Raw genomic sequence first — 1,577 nt, 5'->3', positions numbered from 1 at the left:
CGGACGTTTCATGTTGGTGATGGTGGAGACCTTGTCGGGGTTGGGTTCGATGCCACAGGCGCTGACGATGTAGCCCAAGAGTATGTTGGATGGAACTCCAAAGATGCACTTTGAAGGATTCAACTTCCATCTATACCTTTTCAAGTTGGTGAACGTTTCTTCGAGGTCGGCGATGAGATTATCGGCAGTCTTGGACTTGACGACCACATCATCGATGCAAGCTTCGATGTTACGGCCTATCTATTGATCAAGCCAGATCTAGATGGCCCTTTGGTAGGTCAACCCAGTGTTCTTGAGTCCGAAGGACATGGTGGTATAGTAGTATGCATCAAAAGGCGTAATGAACGATGTCTTGACTTGGTCGTCTTCCTTTAGGGATATCTGATGATAGCTAGAGTAACAGTTGAGGAAGGAGAGCAGTTCATAGCCGATGGTGGAGTCTACAACCTCATCTATCTGAGAGAGATCGAAGGGGTCTTTAGGGCAGTGTTTGTTAAGATCAGTGTAATCAACGCACATTCTCCATTCTTTATTCTTTTTTTGAACAAGAATAGGGTTTGCTAACCACTCAGGATGATACACTTTTTTTATAAATCTGATAGCTAGGAGCCATTTTATTTCTACCCTAATAGCCTCCTTCTTGTCTGGCATGAATCGTCGGAGTTTCTGCTTGATCGGTTTGGCGGTCGGCGAGACATTCAAGGAGTGCTCGATCTTCTCCCATAGTACCCCCGGTATGTCTATAGGTTTCCAAGCAAACACGTCGGCGATGACACGTAGGAAGAAGACAAGCACCTTTCCTATTTGGGGTCGAGGTGAGCCCCAATCTTCATGGTCTTGGAGGGGTCATTGAGGATGAGGCCAACCTCCTTGGTTTCCTTAGACTTGGTGGAGGCGCGAGGAGGCTCCAGCGATGGGATCTCTAGGTCATCGGCGGGCATCGTCTTGGCGTTGGTGACCACACTGGCCACCTGGATGGAGAGGTCGGTGGCTTTGGCGAGGGTAAGACTTTCTGTCTCGCAGGCATAGGCGATGGAGAGGTTGGCCCATAGGGCCAGGACTCCTGCAGGTGAAGGAATCTTTAGGACCAGATAGGTGTAGTGTGGTATGGCCATGAACTTGGCCAGAGCTAGCCAACCAAGTATGGCGTGGTAGGTGGTGTTGAAGTCGGCGATGTAGAAGTTGATTTGTTCGACGTGGTAGTTGCTAGCCATGCCGAACTGTACTGGTACGGTGATCTCTCCAAGCAGTTTGGATGCCCTGCCAGGTACCACACCCCAAAAGGAGGAGTCGGAGGGTGTGAGATCTCCTATCCCGAGGCCTAGCTCCTTTAGGGCTCCAACGAAGAGGAGGTTCAGAGTGCTCCCACCGTCGATGAGCACTTTTCTAAAAAGCACTTTCTAGATGGTTGCATCAAGGATGAGGGGGAAACGGCTTATGTAAGGGATGTCTGCCCACTGGTCGGCCCTACTAAAGGTGATGGGGACCTCAGACCAGGGACGATAACTGGGGTTGGTGACGACATCTTCCGTGTTGATGGTGAGCACCCGACGGGTGGTGAGCTTCCTTTCTCTTCT

General features: G+C 50.3%; 1 protein-coding gene across 1 annotated transcript; it reads right to left on the bottom strand.

The window, feature by feature from the left end:
- Positions 1–800: 800 nt before the first annotated feature.
- Positions 801–1,115, bottom strand: LOC136469864 (uncharacterized). Its single transcript, XM_066467895.1, has one exon. It carries the CDS (start codon positions 1,113–1,115, stop codon positions 801–803), a length of 315 nt encoding a protein of 104 aa, XP_066323992.1.
- Between the last annotated feature and the right edge of the window lie 462 nt (positions 1,116–1,577).

Source organism: Miscanthus floridulus, chromosome 8 (assembly GCF_019320115.1).
Source record: "Miscanthus floridulus cultivar M001 chromosome 8, ASM1932011v1, whole genome shotgun sequence".
Classification (NCBI taxonomy): domain Eukaryota; kingdom Viridiplantae; phylum Streptophyta; class Magnoliopsida; order Poales; family Poaceae; genus Miscanthus; species Miscanthus floridulus.
The sequence above is the reverse complement of the archived record's forward strand: the minus strand, read 5'-3'. Positions and strand labels throughout refer to the sequence as shown.

Coding starts and splice junctions, on each gene's coding strand:
- LOC136469864 (XM_066467895.1), bottom strand. CDS start 1,115: ATGGCCATACCACACTACACCTATCTGGTCCTAAAGATTCCTTCACCT.